Source organism: Chelonia mydas, chromosome 1 (assembly GCF_015237465.2).
Source record: "Chelonia mydas isolate rCheMyd1 chromosome 1, rCheMyd1.pri.v2, whole genome shotgun sequence".
Taxonomy (NCBI): Eukaryota; Metazoa; Chordata; order Testudines; family Cheloniidae; genus Chelonia; species Chelonia mydas.
This window is the reverse complement of record NC_057849.1, coordinates 148,417,881-148,438,445: the sequence shown is the minus strand read 5'-3', so window position 1 is coordinate 148,438,445 and position 20,565 is coordinate 148,417,881. Positions and strand designations below refer to the sequence as shown.

Sequence of the window (20,565 nt, the reverse complement as noted above, 5' to 3'; positions counted from 1 at the left end):
GTGATCAGCTGTTTCATGGCATGCTGGAGGCTTTCGGAGGGAGGGGAAGGAGTGAGGACTCGGCGTGCTGGGGGGAGCGGGCGAAAAGGGTCAGGAAGAGGAGGGACGGGAGTGGAGCAGTGGTGGGAAGAAGCAGGGTGGGGCCTTGGAGGAAGGGGTTGAGGGGGGCGGGATGTGGGGCAGAGACGGAGATCAAGCATCCCCCGACACATTAGAAAGTCAGCGCCTGTGCAACAAATCCATCTCCAAACATTTTTTCTAGACTTGTATTGAAGAGTATGATATTAACACATGCTAATATCACATCCTTCAGTCTTAGTCTAGGGGAGGCCAAAGAGAGGAAGAGACTGTTCCATTCCATCTTTAAACTATGGTTTTAGTCTGAAAAAAGGATGCAAAAATGCCACTTCATTTCATAACAGGACGTGCTCCCTCTATGCCCTGGTCTACGCTAGGAGTTTAGGTCGAATTTAGCAGCGTTAAATCGATGTAAACCTGCACCCGTCCAAACGATGAAGCCCTTTTTTTCGACTTAAAGGGCTCTTAAAATCGATTTCCTTAATCCACCTCTGACAAGTGGATTAGCGCTTAAATCGGCCTTGCCGGCTTGAATTTGGGGTACTGTGGATGCAATTAGACGGTATTGGCCTCCGGGAGCTATCCCAGAGTGCTCTGTTGTGACCGCTCTGGACAGCGCTCCCAACTCAGATGCACTGGCCAGGTAGACAGGAAAAGGCCAGCAAACTTTTGAATTTTGATTTCCTGTTTGCATGCAGCTTGCCACGCTGCAGCTTGCCACGCTGCTTGCCACGCTGGCCAGAGCTTGCCTGCAGCTTGCCACGCTGCAGCTTGCCACGCTGGCCAGAGCTCATCAGCAGAGGTGACCATGATGGAGTCCCAGAATCGCAAATGAGCTCCAGCATGGACCGAACAGGAGGTACGGGATCTGATCGCTGTATGGGGAGAGGAATCCGTGCTATCAGAACTCCGTTCCAGTTTTCGAAATGCCAAAACATTTGTCAAAATCTCCCAGGGCATGAAGGACAGAGGCCATAACAGGGACCCGAAGCAATGCCACATGAAACTTAAGGAGCTGAGGCAAGCCTACCAGAAAACCAGAGAGGCAAACGGCCGCTCCGGGTCAGAGCCCCAAACATGCCGCTTCTATGAGGAGCTGCATGCCATTTTAGGGGGTTCAGCCACCACTACCCCAGCCGTGTTGTTTGACTCCTTCAATGGAGATGGAGGCAACACAGAAGCAGGTTTTGGGGACGAGGAAGATGATGATGATGAAGTTGTAGATAGCTCACAGGAAGCAAGCGGAGAAACCGGTTTTCCCGACAGCCAGGAATTGTTTCTCACCCTGGACCTGGAGGCAGTCCCCCCTGGACCCACCCAAGGCTGCCTCCCGGACCCGCCAGGCGGAGAAGGGACCTCTGGTGAGTGTACCTTTTAAAATACTATACATGGTTTAAAAGCAAGCATGTGAAAGGATTAATTTGCCCTGGCATTTGCGGCTCTCCTGGATGTACTCCCAAAGCCTTTGCAAAAGGTTTCTGGGGAGGGCAGCCTTATTGCGTCCTTCATGGTAGGACACTTTACCACACCAGGCCAGTAGCACGTACTCGGGAGTCATTGTAGAACAAAGCATTGCAGTGTATGTTTGCTGGCGTTCAAACAACATCCATTCTTTATCTCTCTGTGTTATCCTCAGGAGAGTGATATCATTCATGGTCACCTGGTTGAAATAGGGTGCTTTTCTTAAGGGGACATGCAGAGGCGCCCATTCCTGCTGGGCTGTTTGCCTGTGGCTGAACAGAAATATTCCCCGCTGTTAGCCGGGGGGAGAGGGGTGTGGGGATGGGGGGATGAGGGGCTAGCCACGTGTTGGGGGGAGGCAAAATGCGACCTTGGAACAAAAGCACATGTGCTGTGTATGTAATGTTAAACAGCAAGGTTTACCGTGAAAGAGTGTAGCCATTGTTCTAGAAAATGTGTCTTTTTAAATACCACTGCCTCTTTTTTTTTTTTCTCCACCAGCTGCATGTGTTTCAATGATCACAGGATCTTCTCCTTCTCAGAGGCTAATGAAGATTAGAAGGCCAAAAAAAACGCACTCGTGATGAAACGTTCTTTGAGCTCATGGTATCCTCCCACACTGACAGACCACAGACGAATGCGTGGAGGCAGACAATGTCAAAGTGCAGGAAAGCACAATATGACCGGGAGGAGAGGGGTGGGCTGAAGAGAGGGCTGAAGCTCAAATGTGGTGGCAGTGTGATGAGAGGAGGCAGTATTCAATGCTGAGGCTGCTGGAGGATCAAACCAATATGCTCCAGCGTATGGTTGAGCTGCAGGAAAGGCAGCAGGAGCACAGACCGCCGCTACAGCCCCTGTGTAACCAACCGCCCTCCTCCCCAAGTTCCATAGCCTCCTCACCCAGACGCCCAAGAACGCGGTGGGGGGGCCTCCGGCCACCCAGCCACTCCACCCCAGAGGATTGCCCAAACAACAGAAGGCTGGCATTCAATAAGTTTTAAAGTTTTAAACTTTTAAAGTGCTGTGTGGCCTTGTCCTTCCCTCCTCCACCACCCCTCCTGGGCTACATTGGTAGTTATCCCCCTATTTGTGTGATGAATGAATAAAGAATGCATGAATGTGAAACAACAATGACTTTATTGCCTCTGACAGCGGTGATCGAAGGGAGGAGGGGAGGGTGGTTAGCTTACAGGGATGTAGAGTGAACCAAGGGGCGGTGGGTTTCATCATGGAGAAACAAAGAGAACTTTCACACCGTAGCCTGTCCAGTCATGAAACTGGTTTTCAAAGCTTCTCTGATGCGCACCACGCCCTCCTGTGCTCTTCCAACCGCCCTGGTGTCTGGCTGTGCGAAACCAGCAGCCAGGCGATTTGCCTCAACCTCCCACCCCGCCATAAACGTCTCCCCCTTACTCTCACAGATATTATGGAGCTCACAGCAAGCAGTAATAACAGTGGGAATATTGGTTTCGCTGAGGTCTAACCGAGTCAGTAAACTGCACCAGCGCGTTTTTAAACGTCCAAATGCACATTCTACCACCATTCTGCACTTGCTCAGCCTGTAGTTGAACAGCTCCTGACTACTGTCGAAGCTGCCTGTGTATGGCTTCATGAGCCCTGGCATTAAGGGGTAGGCTGGGTCCCCAAAGATAACTATAGGCATTTCGACAGGTTTCAGAGTAACAGCCGTGTTAGTCTGTATTCGCAAAAAGAAAAGGAGGACTTGTGGCACCTTAGAGACTAACCAATTTATTTGAGCATGAGCTTTCGTGAGCTACAGCTCACTTCATCGGATGCATACTGTGGAAATCGCAAAAGACATTATATACACAGACACCATGAAACAATACCTCCTCCCACCCCACTCTCCTGCTGGTAATAGCTTATCTAAAGTGATCATCAAGTTGGGCCATTTCCAGCACAAATCCAGGTTTTCTCACCCTCCGCCCTCCCACAAACAAACTCACTCTCTTGCTGGTAATAGCCCATCCAAAGTGACCACTGTCTTTACAATGTGCATGATAATCAAGATGGGCCATTTCCAGCACAAATCCAGGTTTTCTCACCCCCTCACCCCCCTCCAAAAACCACACACACAAACTCACTCTCCTGCTGGTAATAGCCTATCCAAAGTGACCACTCTCCTTACAACCTGCATGAAAATCAAAGTGGGCCATTTCCAGCACAAATCCAGGTTTTCTCACTCCCCCACCCCCATACTCACACAAACTCACTCTCCTGCTGGTAATAGCTCATCCGAAGTGACCACTCCCCCTACAATGTGCATGATAATCAAGGTGGGCCATTTCCAGCACAAATCCAGGTTTTCTCACCCCCCCCACAAACTCACTCTCCTGCTGGTAATAGCCTATCCAAAGTGACCACTCTCCTTACAACCTGCGTGAAAATCAAAGTGGGCCATTTCCAGCACAAATCCAGGTTTTCTCATTCCCCCACCCCCATACTCACACAAACTCACTCTCCTGCTGGTAATAGCTCATCCAAAGTGGCCCACCTTGATTGTCATGCACAGTGTGGGGAGAGTGGTCACCTTGGATGAGCTATTACCAGCAGGAGAGTGAGTTTGTGTGAGTATGGGGGTGGGGGAGTGAGAAAACCTGGATTTGTGCTGGAAATGGCCCACTTTGATTTTCACGCAGGTTGTAAGGAGAGTGGTCACTTTGGATAGGCTATTACCAGCAGGAGAGTGAGTTTGTGTGTGTGGTTTTTGGAGGGGGGTGAGGGGGCGAGAGAACCTGGATTTCTGCAGGAAATGGCCCACCTTGATTATCATACGCATTGTGAAGACAGTGGTCACTTTGGATGGGCTATTACCAGCAAGAGAGTGAGTTTGTTTGTGGAAGGGCGGAGGGTGAGAAAACCTGGATTTGTGCTGGAAATGGCCCAACTTGATGATCACTTTAGATAAGCTATTACCAGCAGGAGAGTGGGGTGGGAGGAGGTATTGTTTCATGGTGTCTGTGTATATAATGTCTTTTGCGATTTCCACAGTATGCATCCGATGAAGTGAGCTGTAGCTCACGAAAGCTCATGCTCAAATAAATTGGTTAGTCTCTAAGGTGCCACAAGTCCTCCTTTTCTTATAGGCATTTCAACGTCCCCAATGGTTATTTTCTGGTCTGGGAATAAAGTCCCTTCTTGCAGCTTTTGAAACAGACCAGAGTTCCTGAAGATGCGAGCGTCATGCACCTTTCCCAGCCATCCCACGTTGATGTTGGTGAAACGTCCCTTGTGATCCACCAGTGCTTGCAGCACTATTGAAAAGTACTCCTTGCGGTTTATGTACTCGCCGGCTTGGTGCTCCGGTGCCCAGATAGGGATATGGGTTCCATCTATGGCCCCACCACAGTTAGGGAATCCCATTGCAGCAAAGCCATCCACTATGACCTGCACATTTCCCAGGGTCACTACCCTTGATAACAGAACGTCAATGATTGCATTGGCTACTTGGATCACAGCAGCCCCCACAGTAGATTTGCCCACTCCAAATTGATTCCCGACTGACCGGTAGCTGTCTGGCGTTGCAAGCTTCCACAGGGCTATTGCCACTCACTTCTCAACTGTGAGGGCTGCTCTCATCTTGGTATTCTTGTGCCTCAGGGCAGGGGAAAGCAAGTCACAAAGTTCCATGAAAGTGCCCTTACGCATGCGAAAGTTTCGCAGCCACTGGGAATCGTCCCAGACCTGCAACACTATGCGGTCCCACCAGTCTGTGCTTGTTTCCCGAGCCCAGAATCGGCATTCCACTGCATGAACCTGCCCCATTAGCACCATGATGCCCACACTGCCAGGGCCCCTGCTTTGAGAGAAGTCTGTGTCCATGTCCTGATCACTCACGTTACCGCGCTGACGTCGCCTACTCGCCCGGTATCGCTTTGCCAGGTTCCGGTGCTGCATATACTGCTGGATAATGCGCATGGTGTTTAATGTGCTCCTAATTGCCAAAGTGATCTGAGCGGGTTCCATGCTTGCCGTGGTATGGTGTCTGCACAGAAAAGAGGCGCGGAACGATTGTCTGCCATTGCCCTGACGGAGGGAGTGGCGACTGACGACATGGCTTACAGGGTTGGCTTACAGGGAATTAAAATCAACAAAGGGGGTGGCTTTGCGAGAACCTGAATGGCCCCCTCAAGGATAGAACTCAAAACCTCAAGGATAGAACTCAAAACTGGGTTTAGGAGGCCGTTGATTTCACAGAGGGAAGGAGGGAGGGAGGAGAAAATGAATACAAAACAAATCTGGTCTATTTCTTGTTTTGAGCCACTTCATCTATCTTTATACATTTTGCTGGCAGCAGACTGTGCAGTACGACCGCTAGCCGTCATCATCTCCTGGGTGCTCAGCAGAAGACGGTGCAGTACGACGACTAGCCATCATCTTCTGCTGGCTGGAGGTTAAAAGACAGCGCACTGCCGGTAAGACTGAATCACCACGAGATGAAACTTAAAAGGGAAATTACCTGGCTGAGTCACTCCCATGTTTGCCCAGGCGCCCGATTAAAAGAGCACCCAGGACTACGTCGATGACGGCTACCAGTCATACTGCGCTGTCTGCTGCCAAAAAGCAATTAACTGCTGCTGTATAGCAATGCAGTACCACGTCTGCCAGCACCCAGGAGACATACGGTGACGGTTAGCTGAGCAGGCTCCATGCTTGCCGTGGTATGGCGTCTGCACAGGTAACTTAAGAAAAAAGGCGCAAAACGATTGTCTGCCCTTGCTTTCACGGAGCGAGGGAGGGAACGGGGGCCTGACGATATGTACCCAGAACCACCCGCGACAATGTTTTAGCCCCATCAGGCACTAGGATTTCTACCCAGAATTCAAATGGGCGGCAGAGACTGTGGGAACTGTGGGATAGCCACCCACAGTGCAACGCTCCGGAAGTCGACGGTTGCCTCAGTACTGTGGACGCACTCCGCCGACTACATGCACTTAGAGCACTTGTGTGGGGACACACACAATCAACTGTATAAAACCGCTTTCTACAAAACCGACTTCTATAAATTCGACCTAATTTCGTAGCGTAGACATACCCTTGGTAATTCAGACAAGCTTTTTAACTTCGTCTGTTTTGCAGAGACAATCACACTAATTGCGTGAGCTGGCTTCTCCTCTGGTGTGCATGTCAACAGAGATCTTCACTGAATTCCACCTGCAGACTCTCTCTGACTGAGGCTGATATTGGAGATGTAAATAACCCAGCCCAGCTTCATTTTAAGATCCCAGGCTGGATCTGCAGGTCTAGATGTTAGAAAAACAAAATATTTTTTTCTTGTAAAGCAGGCACATTTGATAGGGATATATCCGTGAGAGACAATGAACACAGGACCCCTTAATGCTGTGTTGTAGAGGTATCATTCTGACTGGAGTCACATTTCAAACCCCATGTGCTGCCCCCAAGGAGGCGAACTAGGAATCAAATCTCATATAAAACTCCCCACAGGATCCATCACCCCTGAGAGGGAGAAATGATATAACTCGGGGGGAGGGAATCCTCCCCAGTTCCCAAAGCACTGAGAGGCGGGGGGGGGGTCACATGGGGGTGTGTGGGCCACACGCCCCCGGCCTGGGCACGGGGGGCTGGAGTTTTAAGGCTGTCACTTTCCCCTGAGCCCCTGGGACTCTGTGAGGTGGGGGCAACTGCGGCTCCGCCCTCAGCCCCGGAGCATCTCGTCCTATTGGTTGGATTGGAAGTTCCGCTCATCATCTCGTCCAATCAGGGTTCTGTTTTCGTTGCCCGGCGACCGTTTCCAAGCGGAGCCGGCTGCTTCAGTCGTGCCGGCGGCGGGCTGCGTTTCCAGGCGCCCGGCGCTGCGCGGGGCCATGGCGGGGCCGCGGGACGTGGCCGGGCTGCGCCTCTGCCCGGCCGAGCTGCGCTTCGTGGACGCGGTGCCCGGGGGCCGGTACCGGGCGCTGCTCAGCGTCCAGAACCTGCAGCCGGGGAGCCGCCGCCTCCAGCTGCTGCCGCCGCGCCGCGCCCAGGTGAGAGGCGGGGCCGGGCCGTCCCCCGAGGTGCCCCGCGGCGCTGGGCTGCCCCCGCTCAGGAGACCCTGGGACATGGGAGAGCCGGGGCCGGGGCTGCTCACGGCAGGTCCCCGCATTCGCTTCGGGCAGGCCGCCGGGACGGGCAGGGGCGGGCTCCGGGCCGGGGGGCCGGTGTCATGTTGCAAACTGCTGCCCTGATGCAACGTGCTCCCTTGGCCTGTCCCCGTCCTCTGGTCCAAGGGTAGCAAAGGGTGGTGGTGGTGGTGGGGGGAACGGGGTGCTACCTGGGTCACAGTTTGCTGGCTCTCGCCTTCTCCCATCTCCTGCGCCTGGGGGAGGGATGGGGTGGGAGGAGGTAGCAAGTTGTCATGGTTGTGGGGACTCTGTTTTAAATGTGGACACATACATTATATTTTTGTAATTTGAAAAAAAAAAACATTTTACAGCAGTAAACTGCAGGGCTATTGTATATTAAACCCTGAAGGTTTTGGATTTTCCTTTGTTTCTTTCCCTTGTAGATGAGAAAATACAGGGGCTATAATAAACATTTAATGTTCCCAAAACACTGAAACTAGTGTAAAGCATTGTAAACAGTCTTTGAAATATGTTTATTATTAATACATTTTAAACACAAGCTATTAGGCAGAAAATCTGTCTTATAAACACCTTCATTATAACCCCCCCCCCCCCCCCCAAATCCATTGTCACTGTTACGCAAATTGATCAGGTTTTCAAAACTAAATTTGTACTTACATAAGAACGACCGTACTGGGTCAGACCAAAGGTCCATCAAGCCCAGTATCCTGTCCTTTGACAGTGGCCAATGGCAGGTGCCCCAAAGGGAATGAACAGACAGGCTATCATCAAGTGATCCATGCCCTGTCATCCAATCCCAGCTTCTGGCAAACAGAGGCTAGGGACACCATTCCTGCCCATCCTGGCTAATAGCCATTGATGGACCTATCTTCCATGAATCTATCTAGCTCTTTTTTGAGCCCCGTTATAGTATTGGCCTTCACAACACCCACAGGCAAGGAGTTCCAGAGGTTGACCGTGCCTTGCGTGAAAAAATACTTTGTGTTTTGTTTTAAACCTGCTACCTATTAATTTCATTTGGTGGCCCCTTGTTCGTGTATTATGAGAAGGAGTAAATAACACTTCCTTATTTACTTTCTCTATACCACTCATGATTTTATAGACCTCTATCATCTCCTCCCTTAGTTGCCTCTTTTCCAAGCTGAAAAGTCCCAGTCTTATTAATCTCTCCTCATAAGGAAGCCATTCTATACACCTAATTATTTTTGTGGCCCTTTTCTGAACCTTTTCCAATTCCAATATATCTTTTTTGAGATGGGGCGACCACATCTGCATGCAGTATTCAAGGTGTGGGCGTACCATGGATTTATATAGAGGCAATAGGATATTTTCTGTCGTATTATCTATCCCTTTCTTGATGATTCCCAACATTGTTTGCTTTTTTGACTGCTGCTGCACATTGAGTGGATGATTTCAGAGAACTATCCACAATGACTCCAAGATCTCTTTCTTGAGTGGTAACAGCTAATTTATACCCCATCATTGGAAAACAATCCTAACTATACATATACAATGTGCATAACTTTGCATTTATCAACATTAAATTTTATTTGCCATTTTGTTGCCCAGTCACTCAGTTTTGTCAGATACTTTTGTAGCTCTTTGCAGTCTTCCTGGGACTTAATTATCTTGAGTAGTTTTGTATCATCTGCAAATTTTGCCACCTCACTGTTTACCCCCTTTTTCCAGATCATTTATGAATATGTTAAATAGAACTGGGCCCAGTACAATTCCCTGGGGGACACCACTATTGATCTCTCTCCATTCTGAAAACTGACTATTCGTACCCTTTGTTGCCTATCTTTTAACCAGTTACCAATTCATGAGAGCACCTTCCCTCTTATCCCATGACTGCTTATTTTGCTTAAGAGCCTTTGGTGGGGGACCTTATCAAGGGCTTTCTGAAAATCTAAATACCCTATATCCCAGGGGTAGGCAACCTATGGAAGGTGTGCCGAGGTGGCATGCGAGCTGATTTTTCAGTGGCACTCACGCTGCCTGGGTCCTGGCCCCTGGTCTGGGGGGGGCTCTGCATTTTAAATTTAATTTTAAATGAAGCTTCTTAAACATTAAAAACCTTATAACTAAACTATTGTATGTAAAGTAAATAGACTCTTAGAAAAAGACCTAAAAACGTTAATGTATTACTGGCACGTGAAACCTTAAATTAGAGTGAATAAATGAAGACTCAGCACACCACTTCTGAAAGGTTGCCGACTCCTGCTATATCCACTGGATCTCCTTTGTCCGCATGCTTGTTGACCCCCTCAAAGAATTCTAGTAGACTGGGGAGGCATGATTTCCCTTTGCAAAAACCATGTTGACTATTTCCCAACACTATGTGTCTGACAGTTTCAACCAATTTGCCCGGTACTAAAGTGAGGTTTACTGGCCTGTAGTTGCCAGGGTCACCTCTGGAGCTCTTTTTAAAAATTGGCGTCACATTAGCTATCCTCCAGTCATTTGGTACAGATTCGGATTTAAATGATAGGTTACAGATGACAGTTAGTAGTCCTGCAATTTCACATTTGAGTTCCTTCAGAACTCTTGGGTGAATACCATCAGGTCCTGGAGAATTATTACTGTTTAGTTTATCAGTTTGTTCCAAAACCTCCTCTAATGACACCTCAACTGGGGACAATTCCTCAGATCTGTCTCCCAAAAAGAATGGTTCAGGTTTGGGAATCTCGCTCACATCCTCAACAGTGAAGACTGATGCAAAGAATTCATTTAGTTTCTCCTCAATGGCCTTATAGTCTTTGAGAGCTCCTTTAGCATCTCGATCATCCAGTGGCCCCACTGGTTGTTTAGCAGGCTTTCTGCTTCTGATGTATTTAAAATTTTTTTTTGCTATTACTTTTGGAGTCTTTGGCTGGCTGTTCTTCAGATTCTTTTTTGGTCTTTCTAATTATATTTTTATATTTCATTTGCCAGAGTTTATGCTCTTTTCTATTTCCTCATTAGGATTTATCTTCCACTTTTTAAAGGATGCTTTTTTGTCTCTCACTGCTTCTTTTACTTTGTTGTTTAACCACGGTGGCTGTTTTTTGGTTCTCATGATTTTTAAATTGGGGTATACATTTAAGTTGAGCCTCTATTCTGGGGTCTTTAAAAAGTTTCCACACAGCTTGCAGAGATTTTACTTTTGGTACTGTACCTTTTAATTTCTGTTTCACTAACCTCCTCATTTTCATGTAGTTCCCCTTTCTGAAATTAAATGTTACAGTGTTGGGCCGCTGTGGAGTTTTCCCCGCCACAGGGATGTTAAATTTAATTATATTATGGTCCAACTATATTCACTTTTTGGACCTGATCCTGGGCTCCACTGAGGACTAAATCAAGAATTGTCTCTCCTCTTGTGGGTTCCAGGACCAGCTGCTCCAAGAAGCAGTCATTTAAGGTGTCAAGAAACTTTCTCTCAGCATCCCTTCCTGAGGTGATATGTACCCAGTCAATATGGGGATAGTTGAAATCCCCCATTATTATTATTATTATTATTGAGTTTTTTATTTTAATAGCCTCTTTAATGTCCCTGAGCATTTCAGAGTTACTAATACCATCCTGGTCAGGTGGTCGGTAATATAGTCCTACTGCTATATTCTTATTTTTTCAAGCATGGAATTACTATCCATAGAGATTCTCTATGGTACAATTTAGTTCATTTAAGACTTACTTCATTTGATTCTACGCTTTCTTTCACATATAGGTCCACTCCCCCACCAGCACAACCTGTTCTGTCCTTCCGATATATTTTGTACCCTGGTATTACTGTGTCCCATTGATTATCCTCATTCCATCAAGTTTCTGTGATGCCTATTATATCAATATCCTCATTTAATACTAGGCACTCTAGTTTACCCATCTTATTATTTAGACTTCTAGCATTGATATATAAGCATTTTAAAAACTTGTCGTTTTTAGGCTGTCCCCATTGCATGATGTAATTGAATGGGACTTTTTTTCATTTGACTGTTTCTCATGAGATCCTCCTTGTATTTTATCATTTTCCATCCTCTCCTCCTTATTAGGACATAGGGAATCTCCATTTATAGATCCTCCCCTAATGGATGTCCAAACCACATGCTCCTCCTGAACTTTGAACTTCTGAACTTTGGCACAAACGTATGCATATATTGCCCTCTGATCTTGAAGAGTTGTGTTTTCAGGCTTTCCTCACTGCTAAAGCCAAAGTGACCTCTCACTGTGGTTTTTTGTCAGAATAGCTCCCGCACCTGAGCTACCAAATAAAACAAAATGAAACAAAAATCACCTTTTTTATCAGTGAGGAAAAGACCTAAGTCCCACATTCAAAAAGGGACTTAAGCATTGCAGTGCTCCTGCCTAGACTTTAAGCACCAAGATACTCTCAGAGGAACATAGCTGCAATTCACAAATCCTGAGTTAGGTGATTAAGTTCCCCATATAATGAATGGGGGGAGGGGAGGGGAGAGGCACCACAGTTGCATCTACAAAAACTAGCTCACTAGACAGGCAGCTGCCAAAGACAGCTTCTGGGAGATGCCAATCAGAGGGATGTGTGCTAAATCCCATCCCCTCACAGAGTTCAGTGCCTAAATCCCCACTGCATGCAGGCACCTAGCTCTGCCTGGCGATCCACGAATGAGAACACCTCTCCTGGAGTCAGGTGGCTTAAGTGCCTAAACTGTTTCTTGACACACACACACAACAGCCAAAAGGCAAGGAGGTACCCACTTTGTAATACCATGATTAGAGTACTCACCTAGGATGAGGAGGACCCTTGTTCAAATCCTTTATCCCATTCTGCCGGAGTGGCATGGGTGGCAAGTTCCATTGGCCCGTGGTGCCTGGGCACCAGGAATATTCATCTGATTTGTCCCCTTTAACACTGGTGAACAGCAAGGAGTAGACTATAATCTGAAGTAAGGGCAGAGTCAGGGCAGCAGCTTCAGCAGATGTTACTGAACATGCATAGTATCAGCAAAGTGTCAAATTCTGATGGGGGAGAAGGGGGAAGGTCTAGTGCTACTGCAATACAAATAACTAGTGATAGTAACAAGTGGGGCCTCTCACCACAGGAGTTGGTGTTCTGCAGATGGATGCTGCTGTCTCCGCTTTCTGTAGGTGCTGCTCAGTGTTACACCCTTCCTGCCAGTAGGCAGGACTAGACCCCAGATACACAGGCACAGTGCCCACTGCAGCCCTGTGAGGAGATGCATGGGGGAAAAGTACCCGAAAGCAGCCTTTTGTTTTTCCAAACTGTTGAATGAATGGGAACTCCTGGCCAAAGCTGTTCCTAGCTGGATGGGTGCTGGTGCCCGGGAAGTCAAGAGTGGGATGCACTTCACATACATGAAGCCTGTGTGGTTGAATGCTGCAGGCATAAAGGAGGAGGCCTCCCAACTTGGGGGAGCATTGGAAACTCATGGAACTGAATAAAGTTGTCCATGGAGAAGGGAGACTCTTAGTGAAAATCCATGAGTCCTCAGTGGATGATTGTGGGAAGATGAACTAATTCTGAAAATATAGTGAGTTCTTGGGGGTCTTTATATGCTGCTCTTGAGAAAGTGCAGGTGGAGTCTATGGGACATTGGGAAAAGGGACTGTTTTCATTTGATTTTAAGTGACAGAGTCACAGTTAGCATTAGAAGTTCTTTTGCGGAAAAGAGGCCTCCGTGTATTTGAGACCCATATGGGAGTTGCATATCAAACTAATCTTTGATGGTGAATCCTGCTTATCCTCTCCTGGGTGAAATAACTCAAGTAGGGAGTTTGATTCCCCCCCGAACTGTTTCCTTTCAAGAACTCGGTGAATCCTCTTTCTTTGCCAAATGGTGTCATCCAGATGTGAATCCCTTTGCCACAGGTATGAACACCATGTAAGTGAGGTAGTGTTCCAGAGCAGGCAGGGACTCAAGTTCTGTTAGAATGCTTTCCTTTTTTAATGGGTGGTGGGGCTTATGTATACCGCTCTTTCCCCAGTTTTCAAGCTTTTTCCTTTGCTTCTCAAGGTCCTTGAAAAAAAATTGGCAGGACTCAGCTTGAATAGTCATACTTGCTTCAGTATGGACTTGAGAGATCTGTTGCTTCTTTCAAAGCAGCTCCCATTCTTTCTTCTTTATGTCCTGGATCTCTTTTCTTTGGAGAGAGGATGGGTACTGCATCAGTATATCAGTTGTTTACCCTTCCTCATCACCATTGTATCCAAACACCTCAATTACTAAGGTATTTATCCTTACAACACCACAGTGAGTCAGGGAAATGCTGTTATCGCCATTTTGCAGATGGGAAACTGAGTCACAGATTCAGTGACTTGGCCAAGATCACACAGTATGTTTGAATCAGAACAGGGATTGAGTTAGTTATCCAGTGTCCTGTTTCATAACCTTAACTACAAGCCTCCCCTCCAACTGCTAACATGGTTTCTCTAGTGTGTGACAAAGCTCTGTCCTTGCCTCCATGGGTCCTGCGTTTCCTGGCAGATTTCACTAGCCTCAGAGGCTCACTGTGGCCCTCCACATAACCCTTCTCTCTCTAGAGACAAGGGTCACAGTCTACTGGGCCATTTTCTTCATAAGACAGCAAGGGAGGTGAGGAGAAGTTATCCTTCCTTGCACAGTCTCTGTTGTCTCCCAGTCTCGGTGATTAATCAGGGGGCAAAGGAGGGGGGGGGAACCCAGGCCCACCCTCTACTCCAGGCTCCAGCCAGGGACCCTAATAGTATCAGCTATGGTAGCTGACCTTTTAGAAACATGACATGTACAATTCCCTGGGCTACTTCCCCCACAGCAGCCCTCACTTCCTCAACCTCCACTTCACCCTTACCTCAGGGCCTCCTCTCCTTGTGGCTGATGTGGCATGTACTACTTAGTCTCTCCAACAGCACAACTTCCTCCTACAGCTCCTGACATGAATACCCACCTGACTAACTGGGAGGCTTTTAACTAGTTTCAGTCAGCCCCTGATTGGCTTCAGGTGTCCTAATCAACCTAGCCTTCTCCCTGCCTTCTGGAAAGTTCTTACTTGGCCCCAGGTATCTTAATTGACCTGGAGCAGCTGCCATTTCACTTATCCTGATACCAGGGATTTGTTTAGCCTGGAGCTAATATGTCTATCTCCCACTACTTTTCTATAGCCATCTGGCCTTGCCCCATCACAAGTGTTGTTTGCTGGGGTGGGGGTGGAGGGTGTCTCTATTCAGTTCTTGAGTAATTGATCTTTTCATCATCATTCTGTGAGGTTACAGTTAACCTTGTCTATAGTGGATGCCTAAATTAAGCATCTAACTCCATGTTTAGGCATCTAAGGCACTTCAATAAGTGGCCTGATTTTTTCTGAGATTCTGAACACCTACCCCTCCATTTAAAATTAGTTACCATCACTTGAGCTAGGAGAATTGGTGACATCCATAATGCTGGATTTCCTTATATCATCTTTCACAACAGTACATTTGTTTTCCAACCGTAGTCTAAGTTTTTCCATACAGTATTCATACTATTCCACTTTCACCAATTTTATTTTGCTCCACGTCTTCACCGCTCTGACCTCTTGATTTACTGAGGAGGCCAGATTACATAGGCACTCAGTTATTACCTGACTGGAATCAAAGCTGATCCATAAATAAATTTAATTGATTTCTGCTTTTTTGGAGAGCAAAGCCCAAGACCATTCTGTTCAAAGACTGCTAAAATGGATAAAGTATATTACAATTTAGCTTTCTTAGAGTATTATATTCCCTCTCATAACTATAGTATCTGAGCGCCTTCCACATAAATCTATAGAATAGTGAAACCTCTAGTGGATTTCATGGAAACTTTGGCACTTCTCACTTTACAGGGTCAGAAACTCTGCTTGAGGTATCGGTAATTTGTTTTTGGGAGATGGGGTTGGGAATAAAAGTGATGTTCAAACTGTGAGTATCACCTATAGAGGAAAGCTTTTTAATGTTTCTCAAAGATGTTCAGACTTTGGATTTGCCTGATCTCTTCTAGAAAATTGTTCCATAGCCAATTCCCTTCAACAGAAAATGGTTTGTCCTTCGTTCTCATATGCTTTGTACTGTGCTTAGTGATCGGCATTGTCCTAGAGGAGCACAGCTGTTGCAGTGGTTCATATATCAAAGCGTGACCTATGATGTAGTCAAGGCTTGTGTGACGGGTTCCCCCTGGGGTGCCACCTGGAATTGGGGTACCACTGAGCCCCTGACCCACCAGCCTGGGCTCCCTTTCACACTGTACTGCTGTGACAAGCTGCAAAAACCTCCAGCCTGCACTTTCACTAGCATACATACAGGTAAGGACACACCCAGCTGCAGTTACATGCAAGCTGTCTGACCAGCCCCTGCATAGGAAGGCTACAACTAAGGCAACTCCCAGCTCCCCAGGCACACACCCCTTTTGGAGTATAAACCCAAAATTATACAGTCTTGTGCTATACAGGGAACTGTACAGCATAAGCTCATAAAGTTTGCCCCCTCCCTCAATGTGGAGAGGAATATTCAACAGCTTTTACCCCTTGAGCTAAGATTCCCATATGCTTTGCTCCAGCTCACTGGTTTAGATAAAGCAAAAACCAGTTTATTAACTACAGAAGATAGATTATAAGTGATAGCAAACAGATCTAAGCAGATTAGTTAGCAAATAAACAAAAACACAAACGAAGCTTAATATACTAAATAAATTGGATTTGAGTTAGCAGATTCTCACCCTAAGAGATGATGCAAGCAGGCTGCAGGTTCTTAAGGGGCAAGCTGCACTTGCTTTTTGGCTTGGAATCCCCATGTATTTCATTTACAGGCTAGACACTCCTTTAGCCTGGGTCCAGCACTTCCCCCAGTTCAGTCTTTGTTCCTCAGGTGTTTCCAGGAGTCGTCTTGTGTGGGGAGTGAAGAACACCAGATTATGTTACTCCCCGCCTTATATAGGTTTTGCATATGGTGGGAACCCTTTTTTTCAAAGCTTGGTTCACAGACCAGTCTGTGGAAAAATACTGACATCCCAAGATGGAGTCCAGCATCATGTGGTCTGATCATGTGTCCTTAGAGTCATAGGAGCCATTACTCACAGGCTGTTTGGAGTGTTCTCAGGAAGGCTCATCACCAGGTGGGAGATAAGCTTCTCCTCAGGCCTACTGTTTTTCCTAATGACCCATTGCTCTGAATAGGCCCTTCCCCACTCACTGTCTAGACCAAGGGTTCTCAAACTTCATTGTACCACAACCCCCTTCTGACAACAAAAATTACTACAGGACCCCAGAAGCGGGGACCGAAGCCTGAGCCCCACCACTCCAAAGCACAAGGGATTCAGCCCCAGGCAAGGGGCCTGTAGCCTACTCTGTCATCCAGGGGCTCAGGCTTTGGCTTTGGCTCCAGGCCCCAGCAACTCAAAGCCAGCCCTGGCGACCCCATTAAAATGGGGTCACAACCCACAGTTTGAGAACCACTTATCTAGACTGAATGCATCTTATCTAGTGGGCATTATCCAGGTGTAACTACATTTGAAATACATACACATAGTCAATATTCATCACTTCAGATACAAAAAGATATAACCATACAAATAGGGTAATCATTCAGCAAATCATAACTTTTCCAAAGACACCTCACATGACTTATCTTTCATAAAATTCATCATAATTACATCATAATCATATAATAATATCACTATGAAGAATATGGGGTGCAGTGTCACAGCGTGATCCATTCATTCCTTTGACAGGGCGTTAAATGGGCATCAGAAGTTGACTAGGAGTGAAGGGACTTGAGCCCAAGCCTGATCTGCTTACAGTGACCTGAGCCATGAAGAAGGCAGGCAGCTTCACTTTGTCCCAGCTGCAGCCTGTGCTTCATTTTTCACATTCAACCAGAGGCAGATTAAGATTTCCTGGGCCAGAGCAAGTGGGGGGCCCTCTTTGCCCCTTCCCTGGGGCCCTGCCACATTCCATCCAGGGTTCCTTCCTCACCCCTTCCGTCTCCCACTGCGGCCCTTGCGACCCATTCACTCCTTCTGTTCCCTCCCTCCATGGCCCTGTGACTGGAGGAGCTCTGTCCCCCACTACAGCCCTGGGCCTCATTGGGGAGTGAGAGCTCCGCAGGCCCTGAAGCTGCAGCAGGTAGTGAGAGCTCCTCCAGTCCTGGTGCTGCAGGGGGTCCTGGTGCTGGGGTTTCCCCCGCTACCCCCTACACGTCTGCAGGGGACCAGGGTTGGGGTGCTGGGGCTTCTCCTGCCCTACTTGCCTGATGCTTCTGCCGGAGAGCAGGGTCGGGTGTTGGGGGCTTCCCCTGCCGCCCCATGGCTTCTACCAGGGATGCGGTCATGGGGTGCTGGGGCATCCCCTGCTGCTGGGCGCTGCTGACGGGGAGTGGAGTTGGCCTGTGGGGGCTTCCCCCACACGGTGGCCAAGCATCTGGGCTTCTGAACTCCTGGTTGTGGATTTTTTATGGGACGCCTGTCAGTTGGCCAGGGTCCCTGGGCATGGGCCCCCTCAGCCCAGTGGCTAATCCGTGACTGCATTCATCTTAAGATTTATGATGATCTCGCTGACCAGAAAAGCCAAGACTCCATTCTATGAGAAGAAGAGTGGCCACCCTTGTTTGCATATGTAATATACTATTCCCTAAAATTGGCAAAGTTACTATGGGAGCTCAGTTCATACTTTCACTAGGAAATATTGGCTTGACTTGGAGGCTAATACCTTGGTCAAAATCCTAGGTCCCATCCCTACTCCCTGAGAATTCCTGCTGGGATTCCTACTAGGTTGCTCAACATGTCCCCTACTCAGGGGAGTATGTGTAGGGAGAGGGGAGGCAGGTGATGTCGTCTCAAACTTTTTATATTGGCTTCTGGTCAATACACATGTGACAAGTTTGCAACCCAAGAGAGATGTGCAAAAGAAAACTCCCTCAATATTGATTTTTTTTTTGGGTCCCTCTTCCTTCCAGGGTCTAATCCGACTCTCATTGAAGTCAGTGGGAGACTTTTTCCATTGAGCTGAGTCATCTCCTCATTGAATAACTAACTGTACTGTGTGCCTTTACAGTTGTGCATGTGTTTCCCAAGGAAAACTAGAATGAAACTGCTCTGATTCTTGGCACTTTAACGGCTACTCATAAGGTTTTGAATAATAACGAGGAAACTGACCAAAGTCTTCATAATTTTGCCTTTGTTGTTTGGGAAAGCTAATAGCAGCAGCAGAGGCAATGGAGCTCTCTGTCTGCAGAGTCAGGAAGATAGCAGTGCATTGGTTCACATTCGGTAGCTTATCTTCTCAACTATCAAGGCTAGAAATAATACAGTGTTAAAAGAAATTTAATTTTTGCAGAAATCAAAATTTCAGTATTCTAGCTTACTATATTATCAGGAAACATCTTCTACTTGCCAGTGGTGAATAGTGAGTAGAATTTTAAAGCTGTTGATCATAATGTTAATTAAATAAAAAGAAAAGGAGTACTTGTGGCACCTTAGAGACTAACCAATTTATTTGAGCATAAGCTTTCGTGAGCTACAGCTCACTTCATCGGATGCATACCATATGAAGTGAGCTGTAGCTCACGAAAGCTTATGCTCAAATAAATTGGTTAGTCTCTAAGGTGCCACAAGTACTCCTTTTCTTTTTGCGAATACAGACTAACACGGCTGTTAGTCTGAAACCTGTTAATTAAATAGGTGAACTCCAACATATTATGCTGAAATATACTGATATACAGAGGTTTCTCTAGAAATATTTAAAAATTGATTTAAATATTGCTGTTTTTTTTTTTTCATTGTAGTTTAAATTGATTGTGGAAAATCCAGATAAACCTGTTCCATCTGGTCTTCAAGTTACAGCTACTGTGGAATATCATCCTGACAGTGAGGAGGACCTTCAAGATAGACTACTCCTTTTGGTAGAAAAAGATGTAATTGAGATCCCGCTGATAGGGTATGGTATTTAAAAGTACATAAACTGCTGATTATATTTTCCTTTTACTCGAAAGGGAAGTATGCTAATACATATCACCATGTATAATGATGTAACTAATTTGTTATCTGAATTTTGAAAACAAATGGTGAATTTCTTTGGAAAGGTAAGTTTCTGATTTTTAAGAATGTCACATAGGTAGGATGTTCATTTTGGTGATGTCTCTTGATGTTGACAAAGGACTTAAATTTTGATCAAGTGTACTCAGTCTTCATAGTTAAGAAACTGGAGTGGTTTGGGCTCACCTCTGTGCTCTATATTTTTAGGCTATGATGGTTTTCATGATAAATGGCTTTCTCAGATACTTTCCAATTGTATAATTGGAATTGAATGGGATGGCCTTTTTCTTCCCTGAATATACTCACGATTTCAGTCAGTGATATGTAAGTCCTTATAATTACTGTGCATATAGTTATGACTGGATTATAGTGAAGCATTTCTTCCTCAATTTTTGTAAATATTTTAAAAATTTATAATGGGGTCTCAGAGTATAGGATAATCTATACCAAATTGGAACCTATGCTTTTGAAAAAAATAGCATCCACAGTCATAAACAACTGAAAACAATAGTCGTTGTAAAATGATTACTAACCTAAAAAATGACCTGAACAGGCAGTAATGGATTCCCTTTCAGAATAAGTGGTATTCAGACCATTAGATAAAAACCTCACTCTTTGAGAGTTCTGTCAAGAAGTAGGCAGGATATCTGGATGCTTCATCCAGGCTATGCTTATCCCATCACTTCTTCATCTTTGCTCATCTGTCACTTCTTTCTACTCTTCTCTCATTTGCTTCTCTCCCATTTAAAAATGTTTTCAATTTGATGTTATACGAGTATTAAAGCATGATAGAAACTGTCTTCCTTCAGGCTTCCAAATTCAGTGTAAATAAAGTTGTCACTTTTATCAAGATGGTAGCCACCAAGAGGAGACTCAGAAATGGCAATTTAAGTTAGGAATTATATTTTCATTTGTAGTTGTAAGTA

General features: G+C 46.4%; 1 protein-coding gene and 1 long non-coding RNA gene across 4 annotated transcripts in view; both read left to right on the top strand.

Moving 5' to 3' along the window:
• Window positions 1-1,389: 1,389 nt before the first annotated feature.
• On the top strand, window positions 1,390-2,186 carry LOC122464054. The gene is made up of 2 exons (XR_006287901.1): window positions 1,390-1,439; window positions 2,041-2,186. It is a non-coding gene; the product is annotated as an uncharacterized LOC122464054 (long non-coding RNA).
• A 5,114-nt stretch (window positions 2,187-7,300) lies between these two features.
• The window catches only part of CFAP47 (cilia and flagella associated protein 47), a 642,446-nt gene continuing 629,181 nt past the window's right edge, over window positions 7,301-20,565 (top strand). Inside the window, exons 1-2 of one of the 3 annotated variants that reach the window (XM_043538024.1) lie at window positions 7,301-7,544; window positions 19,390-19,541. In XM_043538024.1, the coding sequence (XP_043393959.1) occupies window positions 7,386-7,544; window positions 19,390-19,541 (311 nt within the window). In that variant the 5' untranslated portion in view covers window positions 7,301-7,385. The remainder of the gene's footprint in view (window positions 7,545-19,389; window positions 19,542-20,565) is intronic. The other 2 variants (XM_043538025.1, XM_037902107.2) reach the window with 2 other exon arrangements.